The sequence below is a fragment of the Tursiops truncatus genome, chromosome 6, assembly GCF_011762595.2.
Source record: "Tursiops truncatus isolate mTurTru1 chromosome 6, mTurTru1.mat.Y, whole genome shotgun sequence".
NCBI classification, from domain to species: Eukaryota; Metazoa; Chordata; class Mammalia; order Artiodactyla; family Delphinidae; genus Tursiops; species Tursiops truncatus.
The window spans coordinates 20,238,735-20,266,575 of NC_047039.1; the positions used below are offsets into that span (position 1 = coordinate 20,238,735).

A 27,841-nucleotide genomic window follows, 5' to 3' on the forward strand; every position below is an offset into this window, starting at 1 on the left:
CCGATCCGGGAAGATCCCACATGCCGCAAAGCGGCTGGGCCCATGAGCCATGGCCACTGGGCCTGCGCGTCCGGAGCCTGTGCTCCGCAACGGGAGAGGCCACAACAGTGAGAGGCCCGCGTACTGCCAAAAAAAAAAAAAAAAAACCTGATACAATGAAATGCACAGATCTTAAGTATTCTATTAATAAGGTCCAAACAATGCAAAAACCTCTGCAATCTAAACCGTTATCCAGGCACAGAACATTCCTATCACTCTAGAAAGTTCCATCATGCAACTTCCTGGTCACTACCCCTCCTCCCCAGGCAACAACTGTTCTGATTTTTTTCTACCATGAGCTAGCTTTACGTGTTTTAGAACTTCATGGAAATGAAGTCCTACAGTACATAGCCACCTGAGCCTGGTTTCCTTCACTTGACATGGTTCTCTCGAGAGTCATCCATGCTGTACATGTTTCACTAGTCTGCTGCTATTCATTGCCGAATAGTGTGCCCTTGTGTGACTGGATCAGTTAGTTTTTCCTTGATAGACACCTGAGCAGGTTGCATCTTTTGACATTGATGAATAAGCTGCTATGGATAGTCTCATACAAGTTTTTTGTGGACATGTATTTTCATTTCTGCTAGGTAAATACCTAGGGTCAAAGTTCTGGCTTATAGGGTATGTGTGTGCTGAGTTTTGTAAGAAATACCAGACCTTTTCCTAAGGTGATTGTACCACTCTGTACTCCCACCAGCAGGTAGGAAAGTTATGGTCACTGCATTGTTTGCCAGCATTTGATCTGGTTGGTCTTTCGAAGTTGAGCCATTCTGATGTGTATGTAGTGGTTCAAGTGATCTATATGTCATTCTGACTTCTTAAAAAAGTAGTTTTTATTAGTCATTTTAAATTTTCATACAAAAGCATTTAAGACAGTAAAGTTTCCTCTGAATACCATTTTGGCTACATCTTTTTCCCCTCCAGGCAACATAAGCTTTTGTTTTTTGTTATTTTCTGATTTTTGTTGTATTATTATCAGTGAATTTGGGATGTATTTTACAGTTGGTAGTTGGTTGAGATTTTCTTTGTGGCCAATTTGATATGGTAAATTTTTGTGACTATTTCCTGTTGTTTCAAAAAATAAATGTGCTCTGATGGTAGCCAGTACACAATATTTCTATTCATGTATTAAATCACATATGTTAAGTGTGTTATTAAAAGTGTCTATATTTTTTGTTCACATTGGTTACAGATATCTGAAAATATATGAAAGTTGTCTATACTCATTTCGGATTTGCCAATTTCTATCAGTTTTCTATTTTTTTTAATTTTGAGTTTATGTTCTTAAATACCTCCAGGTTTGAGACTATATAGCTTTTGTTTTGTCTTGTTTTTAAGTTTCTTTTGAGGCTTTTTGCCTTGAATTCGATTTTGCCTAGCAATAATATTGCTCCACCTACTTTCTTTTTATTTGCACTTGCTAGAAAGCTGTTTTACTATTCCTATCCCACTTTTTGCCCTCAACCTTTTTGTGTTCTGTTTTATGTAGGTCTCTTGTAAATAGCATATAAGTGCAGTTTTTTTAGGGGTGGGTGAGGAGGGATCTGGAAGTCCAGGTTAATACATGTAGGTTAAGTTCATTTTAACAAATATACAATACTCCATTCTGTGAGTCAGTCTCACTTTAATTGTCCATGTGTTTACTCAGTGAAGGTTAGTTGTTTTCACTGATGCAGACCATCTTATGTAAACATCTTTCCATGTCTACTTGTCCCAGTGGGCAAGAGTCCTCCAGCAATAGAAGTCTGGGAGTGGAATTGCAGGTATTCACTTCCCACCTCTACCATGTATGGTCAGATTGCCTTCCAAAGTGATAAAGGACTTCATAGTCCCACCAGCAAAGCATGAGTTCTTATTTCCCCATGTTTTCCAGCCCGTGGTATTATCAGAACTCAAAATTTTGCCAATATCTTGGGTGTCAATTGTAAGTTATAGTAATTTTACATTAGATTTCACCAGTACACAGTGAAGTTGAACATATTTGTATTGGTTTAATAACCATTGGATTGCCAGTTCAAGTACAGTCCATTCTTATTTATAGACTCAATACTTGCAAATTTTCTTACTCAGTACAACTTCTTTGTAACCCCCAAATCAGTACTCAGGATGTTTCCATGGTCACTCATGGATATGCACCAACAGTGAAAAATTTGAGTTGCCCAGTGCATGCGTTCCCAGCTGAGGTCTGCCATCTTGTTTCACCTCTCCTGCTGTGCACATGTCCTTTTCTGGGTCTGTTTACATTTTGTGCTTTTCGTTGGTGATTTTGCTGTTTAGAATGGCCCCAAGCACAGTGCTGAAGTGCAGTCTTATGTTCCTAAGCACCAGAAGGCTGTGATGTGCCTTGTGGAGGAAATATGTTAGATAAGCTTCATTCAAGCATGGGTTACAGTGCTGTTGGCCCCAAGCTTAGTATTAATGAATCACCAACCACATTAAATAACACATCTTTAAACAGAAACACACATAAAACAAGGTTATGTATTGATTGGTTGATGAAAATGTTATGACCACAGACTTGCAGAAAAGTATCTATTTGCCTTAGGAACAATGGCTCGGTATTTGCTAATTCAGTGTTTGTGGCAACTTTATAGAAAATGACTGTCACAGATAACCAGAGCCGACTGTATTTTGTCCATTTTTCATTAGGATGTTTGTCTTTTTCATATTGATTTGCAAGAGTTTTTTTTTTTTGCAGGAGTTTTAAAATATATTCTAGATATAATTTTTACACAGTTTCTACTCCATCTAGAATTGATTTTTATGCTGGTAGCAGCTAGGGTTCTACTGTAATACTTTCCTATCTCAATGGCCTAGTGCCTTGGCATCATCTAATGAATAGCCCCATCTGTAATCATTAAATTTAATGTCACTTCTGTCATCTGTGAAATTTCTATACATGCGGATCTGCTTCTAGGCTCTCTATTCTGTTCTAGTAACTTTTGTGCCTGGAAAAATACCACAATATTCTAACACTATATCTTTGTAATATATCTTGCTATATGTAGAGAAATATTTTCGCTTATTGCTATGGATTAAATTGTGTCCCCCACCAAATTCAGATATTGAAGCTTTAACCCCCCTTCATGGGACTGTATTGAAGATAGGGCCTTTAAGTAGGTAATTAAGGTTAAATGAGGTCTTAAGGGTGGGTCCCTGATCTGATAGGGCTGGTGTCCTTATAAGAAGAGGAAGATACATCAGAGATTGCTGTCTCTCCTTTCTGCCATGTGGGGACACAGCGAGAAGGTGGCCGTCTGAAAGCTGGGAACTAAATAGGGTTGCACTTTGATATTGAACTTAACCTCCAGAACTGTGAGAAGTCAATGTCTGTTGTTTAAGCCCTCCAGTCTGTGGTATGGTATTTGTTATGGCAGCCTGAGCTGGCTAATACAGCTACCTTATTACTATACCATTTTTCTAAATTATCTTAACTGTTATCTTTTATTCTTCCATATGAATTTTATCAGTTTGTATTTTTATTGGAATTGCACAGAAGTTTGATTTTTACAGTTACTTTTTCAGATACAAAGGTGATTGTGTAGTTTTTCTCCTTTCAACGTATTAATATTACGGTATGTAATAGAGTTCCTATTACTAGGTAGCTTCACAGTTCTAGACTGAAATACACTTTGTCAGGGTGAGGTATTCTTTTAATATTGTGCTGAATTGATCTGCTAACTTTGTGTTGGCAGATGACCTGCTTTGTTCAGATACTTCGTAGCCTAAGGCACCTGCCCATTGACGGTTGTCTTTTTTGTGACCATGATTTTTTTCTGCCCATTGACTGTAATTATGTTTCAGCAGACTCACCTTCAACTCCTTTATGATATCTCTGGAAGTTGACCAGAACAAAGACAAAAAGAAGGAATATCAGTGGGTTTAAAATAGAATTACCCACAAGTTCTCCGTTTTCGTCTCTGGAATATCACTAGCTTATCCAATTTTCCTGAGAAAATGCACAGCAGTTAAAGCTCTTTCATTGCTGGTCTGGTGGTATATCCTGTACCTGCAAATGGAGAGTTGCAACAGTGAATAATCATACAGCCCTGGTTGATCCCTGTGTACAGCATGTCAGCATGGCGACACGCCGAGGTTGGTTCTGAACCGTGAACAGGGATGGTTGTGATGACTCATCCCCTCCAGGCTCTTTGCTCTCTTCCTCACACATCCACACACAGGGTCACCAGCAGTGTTGGTGGATATCGGTTTGTGTGTATTGAAGGAGGTGGGGGGTAGGGTGGAAATCCTCAGAGGTTAAGGGATTTATTACCATTAAAACATTGTTTTTCCTTCCATCCATTTGAAGGCGGGGTGAGGAGGGTGTGTGTATGGAGAACAAAAGCTTCAAGGACAGGCTGTCTCTCCGCAGACATAGGTTCAAAGACAGGGTGATTATAGCTTACTCAGGTAGCAGTTTTGGTAATGCGAGGGGATTAATGTGAGGCTGTGTGTGTCACATTTCATGTATGGGTATCATTTCTAGCTACTCTTTTAAAAAGTGGTTTATTTTCACGATGATAGACACATACGTACACTGGTGGGGTAGCCTGGTGGTACCAGAGTTGGGTGAAGGCGTCGGGGTGCTCCCTGAAGCGTGAGCATCAGGGCTTCCATGTTTCCTGTGTTGGTTGTCCTAGGCTATCCTGATGGCTCACAAGTAAATGCACGCATAATGTGCTTCAACGAACGTCTGCTTAAAGGAAAATGTGTTGTTTTTTGGGCAGTTAAAAGTTACGTTAATTATTGGCTGCTGGGAAATCACTTTCCTTGAGGCCATGTCTGAGCCCTTCTTGCTTCACGACTTGCAGGTAATTCCAAGGTTTCAGCCCTTCTCCACCCATAAGCTCATGACCCTGACATCTCCACTTCCAAGTCTGACTTATCTCCCCATCTCCAGGCCCCCCAGTTCAGCCCCATGGTGGGCGTCTCCAGGCGGATGACTCACAGGCATCTCACAATTTGCATGTCTAAATGGAACTCAGCCATCTTCTACCTCAAACTCCTTCCATTGCTCTTTGGGAAATTGTCATAAGCCTAGTTCAAACTTTATCCTAATTATAGGAAAATAGCACTATTAAAAAAACCCTGAAACTGCCAACTGACTAGCCAGTAATTAAAACTGACTTCAGGAGAAACCAAGCTGCCTTACTGACAAGTTGGTAAAAGTAAATTAACTTAGACAGAAGGCTAACATTTAGCATTTGATGTTAAATTCATTAAACCACCAACCTAATGAAATTGAGTTGGAAGGGGGAGAGAAGCCAACCTAATTTTTTCTCCATGACTTCTTGTTGTGATAGGTTCTTTTTTCTGGAAAAGTAACTCCCCTTAAATCCCATAGTGCAGAACTTGAATAAAAGATAGAAACTGAATTCATTTTAAGATTATATGATACAGGCAATAAGTGGCTAAACACAGTCATGGTTAAAGTAATTAGAGACTACACACACATTCTTTTAAATTCAGATCATATAGTGACACAAATGAAAATGTTTGTGCTTTAGCAGTAATAATACTAGCACTTGATGGTAGCAGTACATTCAATGCTCCCACTAAGTCTTTTTGTTTTCAGTTGAACTCATGTATCAGCTATGATGCCCTATTATACATGAATTAGAGCTTTTTATACACCAACCTCCAAATTCACCCGAAGTCACCAATCTTCCAAGGTTGATGTGAGAGGGACCAGCCCCCTGAACATGACAGAAGAGAAAAACGTTTACTTGCCAATGAACTATTAGTGTTGGAGACACTGTTTCTCTGCCTCTGGGCGTCTCATGTGATCCTAGCCTTAGAGATGGCCGTTGCAAAAGCCAGTGCTTCTAAAAGGTTTTGCTGACTTGGGTTTTTATGACATGAATGTTAGTGTTGGCTTTATGAATGAATTTGCTCTGTTCACATTTTTGCCCATCAAATATGACATCAGTATAATTGCATGCAGGAGTATTTCATATCAAAAGTAGGGAGGAATAAAGTATGATGTCTGATTTTCAAGGAAATCATTCATTCATTTATTTAACAAATTTATACCGAGGGCCAGCTATGTGCCAGGCCCTGTTCAAGTTATTGGGGGTCCAACAATGAATGAAACAGACAAAAACTAAAAACTCCTGCCTTGTGCCACTTACCTTTTCCTGGGAGACTCTTATTTCTGGCTTCTTCTACAAAATATAATATCTGAAAAATACTTTATGTGGTTTATTCCTTTTTGTTGATGACAATTATTCTGTTGTATGAAGATACTACAATGTATTATCTGTTGATGGACATTTGGACTTCCAATTTGGAGCAATTATAAATAGACTGCTATGAATATTTAATTTGGGGGAACATGTTTTCATTTTTCTAGAATAAATCCTAGGTGTAAGATTGCTCAGTCAGTTGGTATGTGTATATATAAACTGTATAAGAAATTGCCAAATTCTTCCCCAAAGTGATCTTTCCATTTTATACTGCCACCAGCAAAGTATGAGAGTTCCAGTTGCTCCACATCCATACCAACATTTGATATTCTCAGTCATTTAATTGTAGCCATTCTAATGTCTTGCATCGTGATGATTCATGGTGTTTTAATTACATTTCTTCAGTCACTAAAAATGGGGCCATCTTCTAAGGATGCACTTTTGTGAAGTATCTGTTAGGCCTTTTGTCCAATTTTTACTGTGTTGTTTGTCTTCCTGTTGAGTTATGGGAGTTCTTTATATTTTCTGTATACAGTTTCTTTGTCAGATATTATAAGGTGTTTTCTGCCAGCTTGTGGTTTGCCTTTTTAATTTTCTTAATGCTGTCTTTTGCTGATCAGGAAATTTTAATTTTGGTAAATCTAATTTATCATTTTTTCTTTTATGTATCATGTCTAAGAAATCTTTGCTTTCGCCTACCTCAGTACTATAAAGGTATTCTCCTGTGATTCCTTCTATAAGCATTTTAATTTTAGCTTTTATGTTTAGGTCTATGATCCATCTTCAAAACAATTTTTGTGTATGGTATGAGTTAATGCGTTTAAGTTCATCTTTTTCCATACAAATATCCAGTTGTTCCAGCATCATTTTTGAAAAGACTGTTCTGTCTCCCTTGAATGTGTTAGTGCCTTTATTGAAAATCACTTGACTACATGTGAAGATATATTTTGGAATTCTGTTATGTTCTATTGATCTATCCTTACACTCCAATACCACATTGTCTTAATAACTGCAATATTACAGTAAGTCTTAAAATCAAGGGGTGTAAACTTTCCATCATTCTTCTTCTCTTTCATGATTGTTTTGGCTACTCTAGTACCTTTACATTTCCATTTAAATTCTAGATTGTTTGTCAGTTTCTACCACAGTGCCTACTGGGCTGTTTTTAACTTTTGATTTTGAAATAACTTCAGACTTATAAAAAAGTCACAGGAATAGTAATAAGTAATCCCATATGTCTTTACCCAGGTTTACCAGTTTTTTGTCATTCTGCCATATTTGACTTATCATTCCCTCTATGCCTGTTTGCAACTATTATTGTTTTCTGAACCATATGAGAGTAGGTTGCATTCATTACACCCCTTTGCCCTTTAACACTTCAGTGTATATTCCCTAAGACCAACAGTGTTTCCTTACAGAACGACAGCTTCAGCTTCAGGATGTATGTCTTTGAATTGCCATTCATACTCCAATTTCTTTCATTGTCCCAGTAATGCTTTTTAGATCTCCCCGCCCCTGGGTACAGCTCCTTACCATGTTGCTTTAGTCCCCTTTACTCTGCAACAGTTCCTGGACCTTTCATGACACTGAGATGTTTGATAAGTGCAGAACGGTTATTGTGTAGAATATCTCTAAATTTGAGTTTGGCTGATGTTCACTCATGATTAGAATCTGGTTATGCATTTTTGACTGAAATAATGTAAGTGATATTTCCTTCTCAGGGTATCACATCTGGAGGTACATGATGTCAGTTTGCCCCTTATTGGTGACGTTAATTTTTCTCACTTGGTTAAGATCTGTTTTCTCATTATACAGTTATTTTTCTTTTTGTAGTAAAAGGTAATTTGCGGGGAAATCCTGCTAGGATTTTGATGGGGTGATATTGCACTTTGGGAACATTGACTTCTTTAAACTATTGAGTGTTCCAATCTATGAACATGGTATGTATTTCTATTTATTTGGGTTTTCTTTCCTTTCTCTCTGCAGTGTTTCAAAGTTTTAAGTGTGGAAGTCTTGTACATATTAGGTTTATTTCTAAGTATTTAACTATTTTAAGTGTATAATTCAGAGATATTAAGCACAATCACATTGTTGTGCAATCAGCACCACATCCCTCTCCAGAACACTTTCATCTTCCCAAACTGAAACTCTGTATCCATTAAACAATAACGCCCCATTCTTTCCGCCCCCAGCCCTTGACAACCACCATTCTACTTTCTATGAATTTGACTACTCCTCTGTGTATTTTTAATATTATTGTAAATGATATTTTTAAAAAATTTCATTTGCTAATTGGTGCTCAAATATAAAAATATAATTGATTATATTGTCCTTATCTTGTGGCTTTACTAAATCCGTATTAATTTTTGTAATTTTTTAATATATTCATTAGAATTTTCTATGTAAATTATGATATCTATGAGTGAAGACAGTTTTATTTCTTCCTTTCTAATCTGTAAGCCATTTATCTATCTACCATCCCCTATATATCTATCTATCTCCTTATTGTAATGGTTAGGACTTCCATGGCGATGTTGGGTAGAAGAGGTAAGAGCAGATATCTTTGTCTTGTTTCTATATCTAAGGGGAAAATGTTCCTTATTTCACCATTAAGTAAGAAATTCATTGTAGGTTTCTCATAGATGCCCTTTTTATTAGATTGACAGTTATTTTCTTTGTTGAAAGTTTTGATAATGAATGAGTGTTGGTTTTGTCAATTGCTTTTTTTAAAAAATATTAACTGAGATTATTACATGGTTTCTCTCTTTAGCTCTGTATTTTCAGTGATTGTTTTTTAAATGCTGAAGTAACTTTGTACTCCTGGGTTGACCCAGTTTGGTCCATTACTCATTTCTATATTGTCTTTTTATTTTGCTGGGTCCAGTTTGCTGTTGTTTAGTGGAGCATGTTACCATTTTGATCAGGGGGCATATTGGCTTATAATGTCCATGGAACAGACTTGTCAGCTTTTTATATCAAGTTTATGTTTGCCTCATAAAATGAACTAGAAAGTGTCTCTTACTCCTTTATTTTCTAAAAGAGTTTGTGTAAAATTGCTGATGTTTCTTCCTTAAATATTAGACAGAATTCACCAGTTTCTATTATTTGGGGCTGGAGTTTTAATCATGGGAAGGTTTTTGACTACAACTCCAAGTTCTCTAAGAGATTTAGGGCTATTCTGAGGTTTTATTCCTATTTATACTAATTTTGGTATATTGCCATTTGTCATTTTTTCTAAGTTGTTGGTTATATATATCTGTGTTCATTTATTATCTTTAACATCTCTAGAGTCTTTGGTGAGCCCCCTTGTGCATTCCTGATATTGGTAATGTGTGTTTTCTCTTTTATTAATCATTTTTTCTAGGTGTTACCAACTTGGTTAATTTTTTGAAGAATCAACTTTTGGCTTTATTGATTTTTTTATTGTTTGTTTTCTATTTTATTGATTTCTGCTCTCATCATTAATATTTTTTTTCTAATTACTGCAGGTTTAACTTGACACTCTTTTTCCAGCTTTTTAAGGTGTAAAATCTCATCTAATTTAAGCATTTAAAGCTATAAAGGTGTCTCTTAATTACTCTTTTAGCTTCATCCCACAATTTGGGGTATCCTGTTTTCATTTCTCATATGTTATATATTCTCATTCCATTTAAAATGCCATTTAATTTTTCTTGCATTTTCTTTTTTGAGCCCAAAGGTTATTTAGAAGTGTGCTATTTAATTTCCAAATAGTTCAAGAGTTTCTAAATATATTTTTGTTATTGATTTCTAATTTAATTTTGTGTGATCAGAAATTTATGGTTTCAATTTTTTAACATATTGTGAGTTATTTTATGGAGAGCATATGGTCTGTCTGGGTGAACGTGCTATGTACACTGACATGTGTATGCTGTCTTGTTGAGTATATTGTTCTAGATGTCCATTGGGTCAAGGGGGTGGTTAATATTTCTGTTGTTTCTTCGCTTATTTTTTTTGTTTAGTTCAGTTAATTGCTGAGAGTCAGGTACTAACATTTCCAACTATAATTATGGATTTTTCTGTTTTGTCCTCTAGTTCTGTCAATTCTTGTTTATATATTTTGAAGCTCTGATATTAGGTGCATTCATATTATGTCTTTTTGCTTAATAGACCCTTTTATTTGAAAGAAGTTTTTGCTGAGTATGGAATCCAGGTTCACAGTTCATTTTCTCTGCTAGTGCCTTGAAGCTGTCATTCCCTTGTCTTCTGTTTTGCTTTGTTTCTGATGAGGAGTCAGCCATTATTTTTTATCTCCCCCCTTTTCTATTTATCCTAGGTTTTTAGCAAGTTGATTGTGACATCAGCAGGTGTGGTTTCCTTTGTATTTATTCTGCTTGCTTTTCACTGATCTTCCTTGGTTGGTGTGTTACTACTGTATTTTAATGAAATTTGGGGAAATTTTGGCCATCATTTCTTCAAACCTTTTTCCCAACTCCGTGCATCTCTCCCCTCCTCTTAGGATTTGATTGTACATAAGTTAGACCTCCTGTACTTTCCTATAGCTTACTAAGGCTGTTTAATTTTTGGTAAATCTTCTTGTCTCTCTTTGTTTCAGTTTGGAAACTTTCCATTGACCTGTCAAGTTTACCAATTTTTTTTCCTAGCTTTATCCAATCTTTTGTTAATATCATACCATGAATGTTTTATTGGAGATTCTATGTTTTAGTTCTTCCAGTGGATTCTTTTACAGTTTCCATCTCTCCTGCAATCACCCATATCTTCATTATGGTTTCTTCTGTGCATTGTTTACCATACTTATATTTCCTTAAAGTGCTGGTCTTCTAAGTCTAACATCTGGGTTTATTTCTCTTGACAATGGGTTATATTTCCCTGTTTCTTTACATGCCTGGTAATTTTTTATTGTACACCAGTCGTTTGTACATTTATTGTACACCATACATTGTGGTTTATACTCTAGGTTTTGTTACCTTCCTCTGAAGAGTGTTTTGTTACTGCAGCTTCTTACGTTACTGGCAGATCACCTGAAGCTTATGGAGTTTATCACTTTTTGTTGAAGCTGTTGCTTCCTCTGCTTCACTCAAGCAGGAAGCCTGTTTATTGCAGACAGACCCTCTCATAATAAGAATAATAATTATGAAATCGTTTAACCACTTTTAACAAAAAAACTGTTTGGGGAAAATGTTACCTTCCTACACAACGTGTAACTACATTTGAGTTTTGGTATTGATTACTTTTCAACCTCAAAGGAGCCTACTTTCCTTTAAAGGTTATTCATTATTTATAACAAGGAATTTTTCTAAGGTTTTCTTCAAACCAGTTTTTGTTTGCAGCTGGTACCATTGCAGGGAAGGTGCTGACTGGCCCCACCATCTCCTCAGCCGTTTGTGAAGAAGCACTTTCTATCACAATATGATGGCTCCTTTCTCTGTTTCCTCCCAATCTCCTACTCCTTTCCCATTGCTTTTCCCCCCCGATATTGTAGTAATTCTCTCTCTTTCTCTCTCTCTCTCTCTCTCTCCCTCTCTCCTCTTTTACCATGAACTTGTTGGTATACAAGTTACTTCTTCATCTGTGTTATTAGTGCCTGGCAGCATTAGGAATGGAGGAGATTTCCAAAATTGAGTTTCTATCACATTGATGTTCTGAGATTTGGTGAGCATGCTTGTTTCACTTGTGTGGTTTAAAGGATTTTATAGAAGTCAGCTTCTGTGTCAGCACTTTTCTTTAGTCTCTGAGTGACCAGTTTTACAGACTTACTCCAGCTCTGTCACTCTTCAGAGGTCCTAAACAATGCCAGGTGAAGATAAGACATAATTCTGTTTGAAACTGAAAAGTAATTCCCACTTGTTTTCTCAAAATTCAGAAACCAGAAAGATGTCATTGTCCAACCATTTCTGTTTGCGTTTTTGGACATTCTCTAAAATTCAGATTAGAAGCCCACTGAGATGAGTAAGCTGTGAACACGATGTGATGGCCTTGAGCCCCTTCTCAGCGTGTCTTCCCTGCACCCTTGCTGCTCCCCCATCCTGTGGGCACCTGGCCAGGGAGAAGCCCACAGTGAGGGACTAGGCTTTGTATTCCTTGACTCTTGAGGCAGAGAAGAGAAATTGCTTACTCTTGTGGGGGTCACCCAAGGGACTAACTGAATCAAATCTCATACCCTAGGTGGGCTGACGTTAATAAGAACGTGCGCATCTTCATGCTTTTCCTGGCATAGCAGGCAAGTGACCTAAACCCAGCCTGCAAACGGGGACACAGAGCTCACACACCGGGGCAGAGTTGACTTGCACTTGTGTTTGTGTATTTGGCAAGTGTAACATTGGTTTTAGTTTAATCAGCAGTTAACTCCAGCTCACAAAGGGTGAGAGAGGGGTGGGTTGTGTGTGTATTGTTAGCACATGTGCTTGCTTATTTAAACGATATTTAAGGAATCCTTGACCCAAAGAAATAATGGCCGGTGAGCTTGAGAGAAAGGGTATCCGGCTCTTACTGACACCAGAATCTCCTGTTTTACATTATTTATGGCTCCAGGTTCTTTTCTTTTCTTTTCTTTTCTTTTTGTGGTACGCGGGCCTCTCACTGTTGTGGCCTCTCCCGTTGCGGAGCACAGGCTCCGGACGCGCAGGCTCAGCGGCCATGGCCCACGGGCCCAGCCGCTCCGCGGCATGTGGGATCCTCCCGGACCGGGGCACGAACCCGTGTCCCCTGCATCGGCAGGCGGACTCTCAACCACTGCGCCACCAGGGAAGCCCAGGTTCTTTTCTTTGAAAAAGAAATTTTCTTCAGGGGCTGAGAAGACAGCAGAGGAGGGAGAGAGCCAGAGGTGGCTGAAGAGACTGTGTCCTGCCAGACCCTTTGTCTCCACTGTTACGAGTGTTCAGACTTTACATTTGTGAGAAAGCTAAGACAGGGATTCTTAAAGTCCATTTGGTTAAATTGGACACAACCCCGATTTCGTTTGGGGATGGTCCAAATCAATGTAGGGTGGATGACAAGTGTTAGGCTTATGGCAGGTGGCAGATTTGCTAGAAAACAAGTGACTTAATTACAGGCCTGAGGCACTTTGCCGAAACTTGTCCTGGGAGCTCCCGGCCCCTCTCCTTTGCTCCCCAGCAGACGGCAGCCCTAATATATGTGCTTTGGCCCACTTTTACTATCTCCTTGGAGCATCCTCAGGGCCACTTTAAAGAGCACCTAGGTGCTTAGAATGACTGATTTTATTGGCCAAAGGCAGGACTAACAGGTTTTACCGAGAATAATTTAGCACAGACTCCAAGGGGACATGTGCAGGCTGTTCCCTACAGGCTGGGGGGAAGGTCAGGCTGCAGGGCAAGTGGGAGGGCTGTGCTTTTGAGAGTCTCCCTCTCTGTCCCCCGTATTTATACATGTGGTCTGCGCTGTGGAGCAGTGGCGAGGTCACCACTCCTCTGTGGTGTAATTAGCACATCTCGCTGTACAAACTCTTTAAGGCCCTGCCTGACTTTTCGGAATCCTCTCCATTGCTTTCCTCTGTTTCAAAGAATTCTCTCCTACAGTTTAACAGAACACAGTTTCTGAATGAACATCATTTTCATAAAAGCGTCGCTTGCAAACAACGGAAGTTAATAGGGGTGTAATGTTTCTGATGTAGTTTAAGACTATGATGAAACATGTTAATCGTTAATATCCTGCATGTATTTGAACATAGGCGTGAGCACGTACCCACCCATGTGTACACTTCACATTTATAATCCGTCTTTCATACTCAACTTCCTTTGTTCCATCCCCCCTGACCTTAAAGAGGCTGGATTTTTTTTTAAGTTAATAGACTTTATATTTAGAGCAATTTTAGGCTTACAGAAAAATTGAACAGAAAGTACAGAGAGATATCATGTTCCGGTTCCCCACATCTGTACATAGAGTTACCCCTATCAGTAACATCTTATGTCAGTGTGTGGTGCATTTGTTATAGTTAGTGAGCCTATGTTGATACATTATTATTAGCTAAAGTCTATAGTTTACGTTACAATTCACTCTTGGTGTTGCGTATTCTCTGGGTTTGCACAAATGTATAATGACATGTTTCTGCCATTGTAGTAGCATACAGAGTAGTTGCACTGTGCTAAAAATCTCTGTTCTCCTGTTCACCAACCCTCCCCCCACCCTTTGGCATTCACTGGTCTTTATACTGCTCCATAATTTTGCTTTTTCTAGAATGTCATAAAGTTGGGATCATACAGTATGCATGCAGCCTTTCCAGATTGGCTTCTTTCACTTAGTAATGTGCATTTAAGTTTGCTCTGTGTCTTCTCATGTCTTTTCTCGATAGCTCATTTCTTTTCAGTGCTGAGTAATATTACATTGTACTACAGTTTATCCATTCACGGTGGAGATTTTGGTTGCTTCCAAGTTTGGGCAGTTATGGATTAAGCTGCAAACATGCATGTGCAAGTTTTTGTGTGGACAGAAGTTTTCAATTCGTTTGGGTAAATGCCAAGGGACAAGATGGCTAGATCATCAGATGCTGAATTTAAAAAGAAAAGAAAAAAATCGGGGATATTTGACACCTTCCAGTGCACTTACAGACCATGTGTTTTTTACCAGAGACGACTACCATGAGGATGGATTCTGCCAGCCTTACCGGGGAATCGCCTGTGCACGTTTCATTGGGAACCGGACCATTTATGTGGACTCTCTCCAGATGCAGGGGGAGATTGAAAACCGAATCACAGGTAGGAGCACAGACCTTTGTTCTGAGACAGTGAGCACACACGCAGCTGCCTGTCGCCACGCTGGTGTGTTTTCAGTCCCACTTGGGTGTTTTGTTGGTTATGACCTTGGACAGTGAGTCCCTGTGCCCTGCCTCCTGCAAGAGAAAGTCAGAGGCCTTTTTCAGAAGCAGTTGCAATTACCACCGCGGTTTATCCTAAAATGTTCCCATTTATATATGAAAATTAGCAAGTACAGTCTGCTTAGAATGTGCCAACACACTGAATTAAGTCAACCACGTGGGTCCGAAGCCCTGCATTGTCTTGTCCTCACCGCGTGGCCAGGCCAGCACCTGCCACATTCATTCTCGGTTCTACTTTTCCTGACTCTTTTGCCTTCTTGGAGTTACACTTGACTAAACGGTACCCGGGCCTGATTTTAGCTGTTGGAGACAGAGGTTCCAGGCCATCGGCTGTGCCTGGGGACACTGCAGTGAACTCAGACCCCCGTAGGCCCCCAGTTTCCAGGCATAGCCAGGTCTTTGGGTACGTGCTCCGTTGTGTGAGAAATGGAGCAGATCATTTAGGAGTGAAGCTGCTCGTTCTCCGTCATTTTAGAAGTTACTGTCTCTGGTTGGTTGTTAGTCCTCACATTGATGTCAAGGACTTCCTGGGGGAAAGCCCTTGAGAAGTGAGAAAATGAATTAGACCAAGGCCCCAAAAAGCCCCCCTCCGCCTCTCTCTGCTCTCCCCACAAGCCCAAACGTTTTCTCTCCAGACTCTATAAGGAACAAGGAGGATCTTGTGAAGATGGCAGGTGTCCCCGTTGAACTACATCCTCTGCACAGTGGTTCTTGACCCCGGCCAACCTGCGATGTGGGGCTCCCGGTGATTCTGGAGGGATTTGTGGAGGGGCTGGCAAAGCACTGCCCTGGTAAGGGCACAAAGGAGGTCCCCAGGTAGAAACTCACATAGGTGACACTGATGTTCTTCTAAGTTTTAGGTCAACCCTGGCTTTGCATTTCACCCACAGTCTGGAGGGTCTAAGGTCACGGTCACAGAGGGGCCTGCCTGGCCCATTGTTACAGAGCCCCCTGAGGACAGGGCCAGGTGTCCAATGAGAATGGAAGGGCAGTAATGGGACCTGGAGATCTTGGAAGGTGCTATCTTGTTCCAATGGGAGAATCTTTTATAATTGTTGGTATCTCTCATTGGAAAAGCTTCTTATGCCATTTAAAGCAGAACTTCTCAAACTTTCTGACCACAACGTACAGTATCAATAAAAAGTGTGTTTTACATCGTGACTTAGTCTACACATACCTCTACTTCACAGAACTGAAATGGGCTACAGGAAACAACATTTGCCCTGAACAAAGGCAGTGAGTGCACTGTGATTTTTCTCTTCAGTTTTATTTCATTAAAGAAAAAAGTTGGTTCCAGCCTTAATGCGAACCATGCCCTCTGACATCCTCTGTTCCATTCTAGTCATCTTTTAAAATGCTACCCGCAGACTCCAGAATTAATTTTATATCCCAGTAATTGGCAAACACTGATTCAAGGCACAAGATTGTCTCTCAATTATTTCTTCAGGAATTATTTAAAGGATTAACAAATCAGATGTCTAAGCAGACTCATTTTTATAGTAGTTTTTAGGTACAAGTTTAGAATGAGGGTTCTCTACATTTGTGTATTTTTGAAAAAATAAACGTGAAGTTGCTCTAGACTGACTGACTTGAGGTTTAGAGACTGCATTGGTCGTGGAGATAGTCTATTTGGAGAGCGTGCTTGTCAGAACTCATTCCAGGGACTCTGGAAGCTTCCCAGGAATGGGCCCCAGAGAACCGTCAGAGTGATGTGCTGGGTGTAAACAAAAACGGGGACGTGATGGTTGGACCTCCTCGGTGCCTAGAACCATCTTTCAGAAATAAGCCCTCACATGATAGGTTCTGGGGCGGGGTAGGAGAAATCCTAAAAGGGTCAGCCTTCACATCCTATCAGTTGGTACCCCAAAAGCAATGCCATGTTTGGCTTTCTTAGGTCTTTCCCTGCCTGGGGGTCAGGTCCAACACTGGCAACAACCCTCTTGGTAGTCAGTTGCCAGCTCCCGTGATGGGACTGAACTGGGTTCAAACTTGGTTTGTCAGCTAACTCCAAGAGACCCTGCACCTTAACCTCTTACCTCTCCATTCCTCAATTTTAATATTGTCCACAAGGGACCAGAAGACTAAGGATGATGTGAGCAGCACACTACAGAGTGCCTGGAACCCAGCGCTGCGTGCAGCGCATGGACCCAGCCTGTTACCAGACCCTCATGGACCATTCACCTCACGTGCTATTTTATTGGCTCCATGTGGGCTTTCATTCCCCAAAGTGTGGCCTCGACAGATCACTTGACAGATAAAGATCCAGGCCCAGAAAGGACTGAGTGACTTGACAACCCTGTAGTAAATGACAGGGCAGGGCCAGAACTGGGCTCCTATGCCAGCTCATCTAACCCAATGCCTGCCATGGGTGGCTGGTGGGTCCTTGGGGTGGGGGTGGGGGGCGTGGGGGGGCGGTGTGGGGAATGGGTGCCAGCAGCGCCACCTGCTGGCCACAGTGGGCATGGCACTACAAGTCATGGGTGGAGCTGGGGTGTCCCAGGAACTAAATTCCAACCTCTCTGGTTTCCTCCTCCCCATCTCAGCAGGGTGTGTAGACAGAGGCGCCTCTTTTCCTCCAGCTGTCCAAGATCAGATCCTTATAAGCAGGTCCTTCATAGGTCAGAGTGGGGTGGGCCTTCTGGCGTGGGCATGTATGGGGCAACTGATGCTTTCCTTTGAACCCTGACTGCCACAGCCCTGAGGAGAGCGCCTGGAGTGCACGCCTTCCCTCCTGCCACTGGCAGCTCTGCTCCCGCTCACCTGCCTAGACTTTGTATCTGAAGCTCCCACCCCCTTCCCTTCTCCACATCAGGTGTCAGGTTCTTCCCATCAGGCTCCATCTTGTGACATCTTGCCCCTAAAAAGCAAGCCAGCCCACCCTGGCTCCAGACTCTCCTGCGACAGCCTGCTTCTCTGCTCTCCTTTATCACAAAGCCCTGCCCCTCTCCCCACTCAGAACCTCCTCCAGCAGTTTCTTGGCTCTCCCCAGACTCCACCTGAGGGACTCCCCTGTACCCCCATTTGTCATCTTATTCCCCCTTAGGCTGCATGTCCCAGGGTGGATCGTTCGTCTTTCTGGCACACTATCTCCACCCCCTGGCCAGGCCTCCCCTCTTCTCACAGGCCCTGAGATGTCAGGAAGACCCAGGCTTGGTCCTTGTGCCTCTGCTCCAATCTCTCCTTCTAGAAGCCACTCAGCCCACAGCTTTACCTACCGCCATGTGCTTGCAGAGCCAGTTCATAGCAGGACCTTAGGAAGTGGCTTTGGGTCTGATAACAGAATCTTCCTGTCATGGAAGTAGCATCTAGGTGGATGAGATCTGGGGCCTAGTTTTCTTTCTTTCTTGTCTCGCTTTTGATGTTTGTAAATGAAGCCCTGGCACCAGGGACCTTCTTTGTCTGGTGCAAACCTGGGCGGCCTATGTGCTCCCTGGGGCCCTGCTCTTGTGAGAGCCTCTCGCGGCTGGCAGAAGGCAAGGCGGAGGGCGGGGGGCGGCGGGGCATGGACGAGATGGGGGCCACGGGCGCCGGGCAGGGTGGGTGGGACCAGGGGCCCTGGGAAGAGTGGGGAGCCAGGGCTGGAGATGAAACCAGGGGCGCCGGGCAGGGGTTGCCGGGCAGATGTTGGTCCCAGGCAGGGCCCAGCCCACCCTAACGCCAGCCTCGCCGCCTCCGCAGCTGCCTTCACCATGATCGGCACCTCCACGCACCTGTCGGACCAGTGCTCGCAGTTCGCCATCCCGTCCTTCTGCCACTTCGTGTTCCCGCTGTGCGACGCGCGCTCCCGGGCGCCCAAGCCGCGCGAGCTGTGCCGGGACGAGTGCGAGGTGCTGGAGAGCGACCTATGCCGCCAGGAGTACACGATTGCGCGCTCCAACCCGCTCATCCTCATGCGGCTGCAGCTGCCCAAGTGCGAGGCATTGCCCATGCCCGAGAGCCCGGACGCAGCCAACTGCATGCGCATCGGCATCCCGGCCGAGAGGCTGGGCCGCTGTGAGTCTGTGCCCGCCCCCGAGGCCGGGGTCCTGCCTCTTAAGAGCCTGGGGACCCCATTCCATCCGGGGAAGTCTCACAGACCGGCCCCCATTCCGGTAGGGCAGTTGCGGGGTGGGGACTCGCCGTTGTCCAGTTCCAGTTGCACAGCCCTCCTGGCCCTGCCTGCTTGTGGGTCCCCAGTAAGTCACTCTACCCTGATGAGCCACAAACTTGGCTTCTCTAAGACGGGAGGACTTTCTGCACCTGCCCCCAAAGCTGTGAGGAGCTTTGGGGGAGGCAGGGGCCGCTTCCAAGACTGCCTTGTGGTGCACAAGCATCTCTCAGCAGCTGACTAGGATTGTGGCCCTCCTTGAGGGGAGGGGACCCAGGGAAGCGGTCGCCTCCCTCCCAGGCTTGGGAAATATTCACTTCCTTGGCGAAGCCAGGGTTCCCGAGGGCGGCAGGGCTCCTCACCAGGGCAGTCAGAGCCTGGTCTACAGACCCACTGCACCGTCCAAATCCTGGTTGCCAGGCTGACTCCATGGGACCTCAGGCAAGTTGCTTAAATATGAGTTTCCTCATATTACACGGGGATGATAACTACTGACCTCAGCAGCTGGAATGTAGATTAAATGAATTAGTATTTAAAAAGTTCTTAGAACAGTGCCTGCACACGGCAAGCACGGTGTAACCGGTGTTCAACAAACACACACCCCAGGTGTGGCTCAGAGGCCCTGGGTCCCCCTGGTCCCAGAGTGGAGTGAGCCTGGGGCTCTGTGCACAGGAGGTTGAGCCGCGTCCTCACTGAGGCTGGGGAGCCAGGCCTGGGAGTTTCTCTTCCCTGCTGCGTCGTTTGGTTTTGCTTCTAGTGCAAGTGAACGTGAGGCTGGGGTTGACATCGTCATTGTGGAATGGGGGTGCCTCGTGAGTCCAAAGGTGTTTCAGGGCCACAGAGTAACTTCTGACCAGTTGTTTCCCCATATGTGTACCTGGTGCACCCGCCCATTAAATTTGTGGGCTTGGGACTGTATTCAGTCATCACGTCTAATGCTGCTTTCCTTGGAAGTGATGTCAAACTCTTCGGTCTTTTGGAAATTTCAATGTGGGTACATCCAGGCAAAGTGGCTTTGTTGTTCCTTTTTGGAATAGTTGAAGAAGGGTGCTCCCTGGACCCCCAGAGGAGGGCGGCTTCCTCTTAATTTTGGGGCCTCCTGACGCATCTTCTTTCTCAGACCATCAGTGCTACAACGGCTCAGGCACGGATTACAGAGGGACGGCAAGCACCACCAAGTCGGGACACCAGTGCCAGCCGTGGGCCCTGCAGCATCCCCACAGCCACCACCTGACCAGCGCCGACTTCCCCGAGCTCGGAGGAGGGCACGCCTACTGCCGGAACCCTGGAGGGCAGATGGAAGGCCCCTGGTGCTTCACGCAGAATAAAAACGTACGCATGGAACTGTGTGACGTACCCTCTTGTAGTATGTATTCTCTCTCTCTTTTTTTTTTAAAGTGTTGACTGTGGGGTGTACTTTGTGATGATGTGGAACCGGGAGGCTGATAGCTCTGGGAGCCCCCTGCCCACACCGAGTTTCACCACCATGATTATTTGTTTTAAATAAAGCTGTTGCTGGTTGTAAAAGTAGCATCTCGTCATCATAGGACGTTTTAAATTATAGAAAAGTCTGAAGAAGAATGTGTAAATCACCTCTAATTTTACCACTCAGCAGAGACTACTGTTTACACTTGGGGGCCCTTCTGTCAGCCCTCTTTCCATGTGTGGTCCTGGGATATTCAGTTTGGCCTCTTGTTTCCCAGTGAACATTGTCATGCATTTCCCACTATTAGTGGAAATGCTTCCCATTACTATTACAACCAGCTTCTCAGACCAGCATCTGTAGTTGGGGCACAAGGCCTCCTGCGTGCCCTCCCTCGCCTCCCACTCTGCTCAGCTTTTACACAGAGACTCAGCAGAGTGAGGAGAAAATAGAACTTAAATCTCTTAACTGTTTTCCCTGCAATTTCTGTCTTAAATTATGACTAGGAGAAAAGTTTGTAGTTCATGGTTGCACATTTTACAGAAATCATTATCTCTGTGCAGGAATAAATTTTAAGAATGAAAAGTTTGGTAAATAGATTATAGTAAAGTTATTCAATGGAATGCTACAGTTGTTTAAAAAAATTTCCTGCAAGGAAGGATGTTCATATTGACCTGTTAAGGGAAAGAAGCAAGCTAGAGGGCAATAGCTGTGTTATGTCTTTTTGGTTTCTCTTTCTTCCTGTTCTTCTCTCTGTCCCTCTGTCTCTCTCTGTCTTTCTTTCATCCTCCTCCTCTCCCTCCCTTCCCTTTCCTTTCCCTCTCACTTTCCCTCCTTCCTCCCTTCCTCTTTCTTTCTTTCTGATAAAAGAAACAAAATGAGTGAAGGGTATGTGAGTGAGCACATATATGCACCTATATTTCATGGAAGAAGTTTTGCAAAGATAAACATCCTACTTTCAGCAGTGATTTCCCATGACCTACAGATATGTTAAAGCATAAGATGTTTTTACAATGAGCAGTTTTTATTTTTGTAATTAAAAATGAATCAAATCATAAAGAGAAATATGTATGTTCTTTGACCTGGCAATGCCATAGGAATCTTATATTGCAGAAATATTTGCACTTAAAGGGCAGAAATGCAAGGATATTTGTTGCAGAATCACTTTTAACAGCTAAATGACAAACAGAGTAATTGTTTACCAACAAGGGGTTGGATGATAATTGAAGTACATCCGTACCTTGGGACAGTGTGCAGCTCTTGCAGAGTGCCTAGTGCTGTCTGTTCTGTGAGAAACGTGGCCTGAGGTATATTATTCTGCCACAAAACCAGGAGCAGGAAAACATGGGTGATGTGATTCCATTTAAAATTCTGTTTTTAAAAATTATATGAAACTGCTGCTTCTCTATGTCAGATTAGTTGAATATTGGTTATTTCATGTTCAACTTAAATATATACATAAAAAATTAAGTGAATACCAACCTATTAACAGTAGTATATATAACCTTTGGTGAAATTAGTTATTAGGAACATTCACTTTTCTCTAATGCTGTCAATAGAATTATTAATAAGCATGTGTTCTGTTGGTGATTTTTAAAAGGTAATGATAAAAGTTAATGGTTTACAAACCTATGGATGGTGGTCACATCTCTCACCTTGGCCTGAGGATCCTGGAATCTCCCCTTAGCCCTAATTGTGAAAAATGACCCAGAATCCCCACTGCCCCTGGGTCTTCTAAAATATCTGCCTCCGGGGTGGGGTCAGGAGAGTTGTGTGTGTGGTTGTATTTGATTTTTATCTTCTTTTGGAGGCTGGGGGGCAAGACTGGCTTTGGGACAAGGCTTCTTTACTATGGTGGTGGTAGTGGTGATTTTTAGAACTGAATTAGCTCTTTTGGGGGACCACATGGACCAGAAATCACGTGTTTGCTTTTACATGGAAAGCTCATTACCCACTGGTCATAGGGAGGCCCAAGTCCCATGTGATTATTCACAAGGTTTAGGTGAAAACTGTTGTGGGGAGAGGGGCCTTTTGGAGGACTTGCCTTCCACATCACAGAGCAGAAGCCTCAACTCTCCCTCAGAGGGCAGCGCTGCCCACAGGGTTCCTGGCCGTCCTTTTAGCCTTGCAGCCTGGGGCCCTCTGTGCTTTTCTGTAAATCCTGTAGGGGGAGACAGAGCGTTGCTCTTCACCGTGGAAAAAAATGAAGGAAAAACACTTGGAACTGCTGCAAATTGTTAGGTCAAACTCATTGGCTACCAGTGCTCTTTTAAATCAAATGCATTTTTAATTATTGTCTTAAAAGAATATGGGTTCATTGTACAAGAATGTGAAAACCCTAAAATGTTGAATGAAGAAAAGGATCATTTCTAATGCCAGTATCCAGTTTCCTTCACTGAGGACAAGCATGTCCCATGTGTTTCATCGAGTTTAGTAGAGATGAAAAGTCAGAGCACCTATTTCCAACGGTATTCAAATTAGAAGGGAATGTGATGGTGGTGTTTGCTACTGTAAGCCCTTTAGAGTTCATTTATTAACTTTTTTTTTTTTTTTGCGGTATGCGGGCCTTTCACTGTTGTGGCCTCTCCCGTTGCGGAGCACAGGCTCTGGACGCGCAGGCTCAGCGGCCATGGCTCACAGGCCCAGCCGCTCTGCGGCATGTGGGATCTTCCCGGACCGGGGCACGAATCTGTGTCCCCTGCATCGGCAGGCGGACTCTCAATCACTGCGCCACCAGGGAAGCCCTAGAGTTCGTTTATTTTTTGAGCTCCGTATTCCTCTTTGTTTCCACGGTGGGCAGTTCTAGATTGTGTCTCACAAATGTTTAGCGGGATGTGTGTTTTTGGGTACATTACTTTTTTTGAGGTTTGGCTTATAATTTTGTCCCTTTGTGAAACTTACCCTGATTATCTACTTGTGCTTGAATATTTTAGTTGGAGGTGGGAGTGGGATGGTGGAGAACTTCAGGTTGCAAACAGGGATGTTTTCAGAAAACTCATGGAACGCCTTGCTGTTCACAGGCCCCCAAGACAGCAGCAGGATGGGAATTCTGTACATCTTGGTTCCGAGCATCGCCATTCCCCTGGTCATCGCATGCCTTTTCTTCTTGGTCTGCATGTGCCGGAATAAACAGAAGGCTTCTTCCTCCACGCCCCAGAGGCGGCAGCTGATGGCCTCACCCAGCCAGGACGTGGAAATGCCTCTCATCAGCCAGCACAAGCAGGTCTCTGTGCCCCCGTATTTAAAGAGGCAGCTCTCCCAGGCCTAACCTCTACCTGGAGATTCTTAATTTGCTTGATACACAGCACATAATTCTTTTAAACTGCTCTTCATTTTGTCGTTTCTTCTCTAAAATATACCAGGACGTTTGTGTCCTTAGGGGGTGTATGGAAGGTGTGTTTGGACTTCACTGTTCTCCCTCGATGGAGACCAGCCATTTTAGCATGGGCCCGAATGAGGTGCCCTCACTTTGCTGTGCTTCAGCTGTCCCCACAGGAGGACACACAAAAGAAGGGCTCAGATCACCCCCACCACTAGAGGGTCAACATGGTATTTTTAAGGGATGATGGCCAGTTTTCTGGTCAGTTTGGGTTTGGGTTGGTTTTGCTTTGTTTTGTTTTACAGGGAAGGACACAGCAACAGTCCTGTAGTGGTGGTAGGGGAGCAGACCACCCCCAACCTGAGTTCTTAGGGTAGCGAGAACACACTGAAATGTATCACAGGAAGAGGTCTCTCCCAGCCCACCTAGCTTCAGTGAAGGGGCGTTTACATTACTTGCAAGTTTTGGGGGAAAACCATTTCCATCCAGGCTCTGAAGAGGGAGAAGGTGGACTCATTCTGCTCAGTAGCCAGGAGTCACGGAGGGTTTGCTGTGGGTGAAGGGCTGGCAGGTGAGGGCACAGATTCCCTTGGGTTCAGAGAGCCTCCGAGGACGGGGGCCAGGCACACAGAAGGGATGGGAAGTTGTAGAGGCTGAGACGCAAGGTTCAAATCGATTTCACCTGTGTGGTGCTTCTGTCCGGTGGCATCCACTGGAGAATCTAATCGAGAGGAAGCGGCAAAACAGGCCCTTGGAGGCACATCTGGAGAACAGCTGGCCTGGACTCTAAAAATGACTCAGATCGGGGGAAGCACACCTCAGGGTTCGAGGGAAATAGACATTGCATCTTGTTGTGATGAACAGTGGTGGCTGGGCCTGTCGGTGGGCGCATAGCAGGGAACATCAGGAAGGTCCCTAAGTGGGGGACACAGCTGGGAGGACAGCCGGAGTTCAGCATGGCTGGGGTGTGTAGACAGGTGTGCGCACACACACACCCTCACACATATAGTCTGCAATGTGGGGACATTGGGTGGGGACATTGTTTGGGTGTCCCCCAATGTCCCCATTCTTTGGGTGGGGACATTGTTTGCAGCCTGGTTGGGACCCTGTTGAAGGTTTCAGGCAGCCTCATGGTGTCGGAGCACATTTAAGAGCAGAGAGCATTGTGCGGGGCAGGCTGAGCCTGGGCCGGGTGGGACTGGCGGGTCCTCTGCAAGCCCAGGCTGGGGGGCGGCTCTAGGACTACCGCCCCCCAGAACGCCCTCCCAGCTGTTCAGCTCTGCCTCCTCGCATCTCGGTGGCAGAAATGTTTCACCAGAGCTTTTCTTCTTGGCAGGCCAAACTCAAGGAGATCAGCTTGTCCACGGTGAGGTTCATGGAGGAGCTCGGGGAGGACCGGTTCGGCAAGGTCTATAAAGGGCATCTGTTCGGCCCGGCGCCAGGCGAGCAGACCCAGGCCGTGGCCATCAAGACGCTGAAGGACAAAGCGGAGGGGCCGCTCCGGGAGGAGTTCCGGCACGAGGCCCTGCTGCGGGCACGGCTGCAGCACCCCAACATTGTCTGCCTGCTGGGCGTGGTGACCAAGGACCAGCCCCTCAGCATGATCTTCAGCTACTGCTCGCACGGCGACCTGCACGAGTTCCTGGTCATGCGCTCGCCGCACTCGGACGTGGGCAGCACAGACGACGACCGCACGGTGAAGTCCGCCCTGGAGCCCCCCGACTTCGTGCACGTGGTGGCGCAGATTGCCGCGGGCATGGAGTACCTGTCCAGCCACCACGTGATCCACAAGGACCTGGCCACCCGCAACGTCCTCGTGTACGACAAGCTGACCGTGAAGATCTCGGACTTGGGGCTCTTCCGCGAAGTGTACTCGGCTGACTACTACAAGCTGACGGGGAGCGCGCTGCTGCCCATCCGCTGGATGTCTCCCGAGGCCATCATGTACGGCAAGTTCTCTGTGGACTCGGACATCTGGTCCTACGGCGTGGTCCTGTGGGAGGTGTTCAGCTACGGCCTGCAGCCCTACTGCGGCCACTCCAACCAGGACGTGGTGGAGATGGTCCGGAGCCGGCAGGTGCTGCCCTGCCCCGACGACTGCCCCGCCTGGGTGTACGCGCTGATGATCGAGTGCTGGCACGAGTTCCCCAGCCGGCGGCCCCGCTTCAAGGACATCCACAGCCGGCTGCGGGCCTGGGGCAACCTGTCTACCTACAACAGCTCGGGGCAGACCTCAGGCGCCAGCAACGTCACGCAGACCAGCTCCCTGAGCACCAGCCCCGTCAGCAACGTCAGCAACACCCGCTACGGGGGCCCCAAGCAGAAGGCCCAGCCCTTCCCGCAGCCCCAGTTCATCCCCATGAAGGGCCAGATCAGACCCATGGTACCCCCTCCCCAGCTCTACATCCCCGTCAATGGGTACCAGCCCGTGCCGGCCTACGGGGCCTACCTGCCCAACTTTTACCCGGTCCAGATCCCGATGCAGATGGCCCCGCAGCAGGTGCCCCCCCAGATGGTGCCCAAGCCTGGCTCCCACCACAGTGGCAGCGGCTCCACCAGCACGGGGTACGTCACCACCGCGCCCTCCAACACGTCCGTGGCAGACAGGGCAGCCCTGCTCTCGGAGGGCACTGAGGACACGCAGAATGTCCCGGAAGACGTGGCCCAGAGCCCCGTGCAGGAAGCAGAGGAGGAGGAGGACGGCTCCGTCCCCGAGACCGAGCTGCTGGGAGACAATGACACTCTGCAGATGGACGAGTCTGAGGTCCAGCTGGAAGCCTGAGGACAACAGGGCCGCGGGGCGCTTGGCAGGAGACTTGGGCCTCCCTGAGGAGCGCGCCCCGGGTACCAGTGGGCTGGAGTGCAGTCTCCCTGGGCGAAGTCCTCCTCTGTCGTCCTCTCGTGCACAGAGCAGCTCTGTGCCCACCTGCTTGGTTGGAGAGTCTTGTAGCCAATGGCTCCTGACAAGGCAGGGGTGGTAGGTAACCCAGCAGGACGCATGGTGACCCCCAGTGCCACCTACATTCCCCTGGAGGTCAGTCGGCCGTGAGCAGTGCCTGTGCTTTGAAGGAAATTAGGTGGCATCTTCCCTCCATATTGCATAGGGATTGAATATTTCCAAACATTGGGAAAACAGGTCTGCAAAAAGGCAGTGAGATGGGACTTCGGGCTTTGCGATGCCCAGCGACTGGGCTGCTGCATGAGGATGGAGGAGGCTGTTTTTCTCTCTGCTACCCGCCCCCCCCCCCCACCGCCCACCAGTAACAGTCTCTCTTCAGCCACCAAAGATTAGTGGGAACAGGACGCGTTCGCCTGCCACCTGTCAGAGTCTGAGGAGAAAGGGGCTCCTGGAATGGGAGTTCCGTATTAAAATGAAATGTGCCTTAAAAGAAACCCACACAATTTTGTACTTCTGTGAAATGATTTTAATTATCCTGCATGTGTATTTTGCCCAGTTTTCTGGAATTCAAGGGAAAGTGTTTTTGGGGTTTGGAATGTTACAAAGGAGACAATATTGTACAGAGCACAGTATTGTTATTTTTTTCTTTTTTTTTTTTAGAATCCTGTACAGACCTTAAATGTAATTTATATGGTTTTTGTATGCCATTTTCATTGAAGAATTTTGAGCTTAAAATAATGACTTCGTAATTTAACTGTTTACGTGACCCACATTGGGATGCCACCTGATTGTATTTTGGTTTGCTTGTGTTTGTACCACATGTAAGCGAGGTCAGTTCATTTCAGAGCTCCTATGAGAGAAGGTGCACAGGTACACTGCATCCGACACACGGGGTAGAGCGCACTTGTATAACTCCCACACCTGGTGTATCCAATAAAGAAAACCAGAAGGTTCAGTCTGCCCTCTGCAGGTCCTGAGGACATCAGGCAGCGGGAGGTGCTGGACGACGGAGACGCCCAACGGTGATGATTTGGGCTGAGGTTTAGGGCGCTCATCCAGGACCAGCGACTCCATTTGAAT

The 27,841-nt window shown here is 44.8% G+C and overlaps 1 protein-coding gene across 4 annotated transcripts in view; it reads left to right on the forward strand.

Annotated features, from left to right (window-relative positions):
- ROR2 (receptor tyrosine kinase like orphan receptor 2) overlaps positions 1 to 27,520 on the forward strand; it is a 215,444-nt gene extending 187,924 nt beyond the window's left edge. For 2 of the 4 annotated variants that reach the window (XM_033857741.2, XM_073805873.1), the window contains exons 5-9: positions 14,787 to 14,914; positions 18,712 to 19,026; positions 20,241 to 20,486; positions 23,564 to 23,766; positions 25,199 to 27,520. In XM_033857741.2, coding sequence (XP_033713632.1) covers positions 14,787 to 14,914; positions 18,712 to 19,026; positions 20,241 to 20,486; positions 23,564 to 23,766; positions 25,199 to 26,644 — 2,338 coding nt within the window. In that variant the 3' untranslated portion in view covers positions 26,645 to 27,520. The remainder of the gene's footprint in view (positions 1 to 14,786; positions 14,915 to 18,711; positions 19,027 to 20,240; positions 20,487 to 23,563; positions 23,767 to 25,198) is intronic. The other 2 variants (XR_004526910.2, XM_073805874.1) reach the window with 2 other exon arrangements.
- The last annotated feature ends 321 nt before the right edge of the window (positions 27,521 to 27,841 follow it).